Source organism: Hipposideros armiger, unplaced genomic scaffold (assembly GCF_001890085.2).
Source record: "Hipposideros armiger isolate ML-2016 unplaced genomic scaffold, ASM189008v1 scaffold_466, whole genome shotgun sequence".
NCBI lineage: Eukaryota > Metazoa > Chordata > Mammalia > Chiroptera > Hipposideridae > Hipposideros > Hipposideros armiger.
This window is the reverse complement of record NW_017731816.1, coordinates 41,145-44,455: the sequence shown is the minus strand read 5'-3', so window position 1 is coordinate 44,455 and position 3,311 is coordinate 41,145. Positions and strand designations below refer to the sequence as shown.

At 56.3% G+C, this 3,311-nt stretch overlaps 1 protein-coding gene across 1 annotated transcript in view; it reads left to right on the top strand.

The window, feature by feature from the left end:
• The first annotated feature begins 812 nt into the window (after window positions 1–812).
• SELENOV (selenoprotein V) overlaps window positions 813–3,311 on the top strand; it is an 11,626-nt gene continuing 9,127 nt past the window's right edge. The window contains exons 1-3 of the mRNA XM_019666251.1: window positions 813–1,576; window positions 3,013–3,037; window positions 3,209–3,262. Coding sequence (XP_019521796.1) covers window positions 813–1,576; window positions 3,013–3,037; window positions 3,209–3,262 — 843 coding nt within the window. The remainder of the gene's footprint in view (window positions 1,577–3,012; window positions 3,038–3,208; window positions 3,263–3,311) is intronic.

The following is a 3,311-nucleotide window of genomic DNA, read 5'->3' as shown; positions in this document are numbered from 1 at the left end:
CAGCTCGGGCTGGACTCGAACCGCTGTTGCTCAGAGTTCAAACTCTTGAGCAAGCTCTTAACCAACTGAGCCACTCGGCCGGCTCTTGACAACTTGTTTGAATCCTGGCTCTGCCACTTACTAGCTGTGGGCATGTATAGCACTTAGCTCTATATAAATGTAAAGTCTGTTATTATTTTTCTCCAGGTCTTTCAGTTGTCCCCTCTTTTAGGGAGCCCTCTCTGCCCCACACTGGCTCTAGCACCTCTTCTGGGATCCCACAGGTCCCTGCGATGCCCTCACCATACCTCTGACCCATCTGCCTGGGCATCTCCCACCCCAGTCCTGACCACACTGGGCAGTCATTGTTTAGTGATGGGTATGTCTCCCCCACTGGACAGGGAGCCTGATCCCTGGACCAGGGCTTTCCTGATCGCTGCTCTGTCCCCAGAATCACCCAGCACTGGACGGTGCACACGAGAAACATAAACATAAACCGTCCACTTACACAGTGGAAAGTTCACGAACTTAATTGTCCGACCTCGACCTCGTATACTGAACACATGAATGTGAGAGGAACCCTAGGGTAATCTGTGTGTTCCTTACCTTGGTGGTGGAGGTTAAAGGGATAGGAGTTATTAGGGGAGACCTAGCCGCCCCATCCCTGGCCCAGAGCGCTAGAACCTGCGCAACGAGTGGAACACCGTGTAACAGTTCCCCCCTTGTGGTTGCGTCCCATTTTAGAACCCTGGTGTATGCAAGGCTCTCCCCCGCCCAAGGAAGGAGGGCAGGCGGGATCCCAACCGGGGTTTTCCCGGGTCTCCCTGGCCCCCATGAACAACCAGGCGCGGGCCCCAGCCCCCTCCCCGGCCCGGACCTCGGGTTTGGTCCGGGCTTCGACCCCGGTTAGGCCCTCGATCCCTGTCCGGTCCCCGACTCTGGGCCCGGCCTCAACCCCGGTCGGAACCCCGCTACCGGCTCCGGCCTCAGCCTCTGTCTGGACCCCGACCCTGGTCCCCTCTGCCCTGGTCCATACCCCGACTCCGATCCGGACCCAGATTCCGGTCCGGACCTTGATCCCAGTTCGGACCCCTACTCCTGTTCGGACCCTGACTCCTGTTCGGACCCTGACTCCTGTTCGGACCCCGATCCCGGTCCCGGTCAGGACCCAAACCCCAATCCCACGCCCGGTCCCGGTCCCAATCCTGGCCGCTGTCCCTGCCTTGGAACCCTTCCCGAGCTCGGCCCCACCTTTGGATCCGTCCCCAGAACCTGCTCCAGAGCTCACTTTGTCGCCTGATAAGGAATCTGCACCGATGCCGAGTGTGAAGCGCGTCCTATCAGTCACCAAAGAAATCCGGCCCACTCAAGAGCTCTTTCCTGCGCTCACTCCATCGGCCACTGATGTACTCGGGCCCACTCTCGGATCCACGCCGAGAGCGGATCCAGTGGCCACCACGTTGACAGAGACCACTGCTGGACCTATTCCCACGCCCATCTCTTCAGCCACCTCTTTACCTATTTCTGCCAACACATTCGCCTCTACTAGCGAGTACTTCCAAGTTGACAACAAGATCGTGATTCGAGTGAACTACTGGTGAGGAGTTGTCCCCACCCATGCCTGCTTCCCTCCCCATGGGGAAAGGGCTGGATGGGTAGGTGCTGGGGCTTTGGGGATTTGAAGGTAGGGCGAGGGGAGGGAGTCCCAATTTCCAGATCGGAAACTTGGCTCCACCTAGCGTTCTTTCTGGGGCTAGAGAGCTCTGGGTTCAAATTCTTGCTCTGCCCCTCCCCCTCCATTCCTGGCTCCGGGCTTCATTCATTGATTCTCACTTATTCATTTTGGAGTGTCCTGCGCACCATTGGCCACGCCTGTGCTGGGGATGTGCGAAGCAGAGCCACCTGCTTTTGTCCCCAGGCCAGGCTGGACAACAGACCCAGGAGGGAAGACGAGTGGTGGGGAACTTCAGATTGTGTGGTCAGGGAGGGCCTTTCTCAGAAGGTGACACTTCAGCTGCCACGTCTCAGTGTTGAGAAGGACGCTGCTAGGTGAAGAGCTGGGGGGTGGGGTGGGGGGGAAGAGATCAAGATAGCAGGGGGGAGAGGAGGCAGCAAGTGCAAAGCCAGAGGAGACTGGCCCCAATTTCTTTTTGTGTCCTTGACAACAGTATCAGCAATGGCCTTCCTTGACCTTCCTGAGACCCAGGGCTGAATGCCGTGGGGGGAGGGGCTTTGTCTTGGCTCCAATCTTCATGCCTCTCTCCTGCCCTAGAAGGTTCTCTCCCCCTTGTCATTCCCTTTCTCACTTCTTTCTGTCTTCTAGCTCTGCCCAGGGCCATCTCTGCCACTCTGTCTCTCTCCCCAACTCACTGTCTCTTCTCTGACTGTATGGATTAATTATTTCATTCAGTCAACAACCATTTATTAAGCACCTCCCGTATGCCAGGCCCTGTTCTCGGCATTAGGGACACAGCAGTGTCAGAGATCCTGTCCTTGTGGTGCTGACATTTTGGTGTGGGATAAGTATGATACATAGTCAATTATTGGGTATTTTAGAAGGTGATCAGTGCTATGGACAAAAAGCATCTTGGGGTGTCACAGTTTTAGCTGGGGTGGTCATCAGAAAGGCCTCAGTGAGGAGGTAGCAGTTGAGCAAAGACCTGAAGGAGGTGGGAGGAGGAACCATGTGGATACCAGGGACAGAGCATCCTGCAGAGGGAACAGCCAGCGCAGAGGCTCTGAGCAAGGCATGCCCGGATGCTGGAAGGAGAGTGAAGAGGTCCCTGTGGCTGGAGCAGAGTGGCCAGGGGGAGAGTGGGAGAAGATGGGGCAGAACCTGTGGGGGCTTGTGGACCACAGGGACGACTGTGGTTTTCTGCCCCGAGTTAGATGGTGCTATGGGAGGGCTCTGAGCAGGCGAAGGATGTGACCTGACTCAGATGTTCACAGGGTCCCTCTGGGCTTGGGGAGATACTGACATGGTGTCTTCCTTCTGTTTCTCTCTGCCTCCCTCCTCTTGCTCTTGGCTTCCAGTGGCCTCTGAAGCTATAGCCTTCGGGTGAGTGTTTTTGGCTTTGGAGGTGGGGGGAGTGTGGGACATGAAGCCTGGAAGGAATTCCTGTTTTCTCTCCTTGCAAAACCCCTGACCCCATGACCCCATGACCCCATGACCCCATGACCCCGTGATCCTGTGATCCTGTGGCCCAATGATCTCATCTCCTCTCTACAGTACATTCTACTGAAAAAGAGTCTGGATCAGCAATTTCCAAATTGTCTACTCTTTGTGAGTGTACTGGTGATCTGGGGAGTGGTGGGTAGTCAGGGCTCCAAGA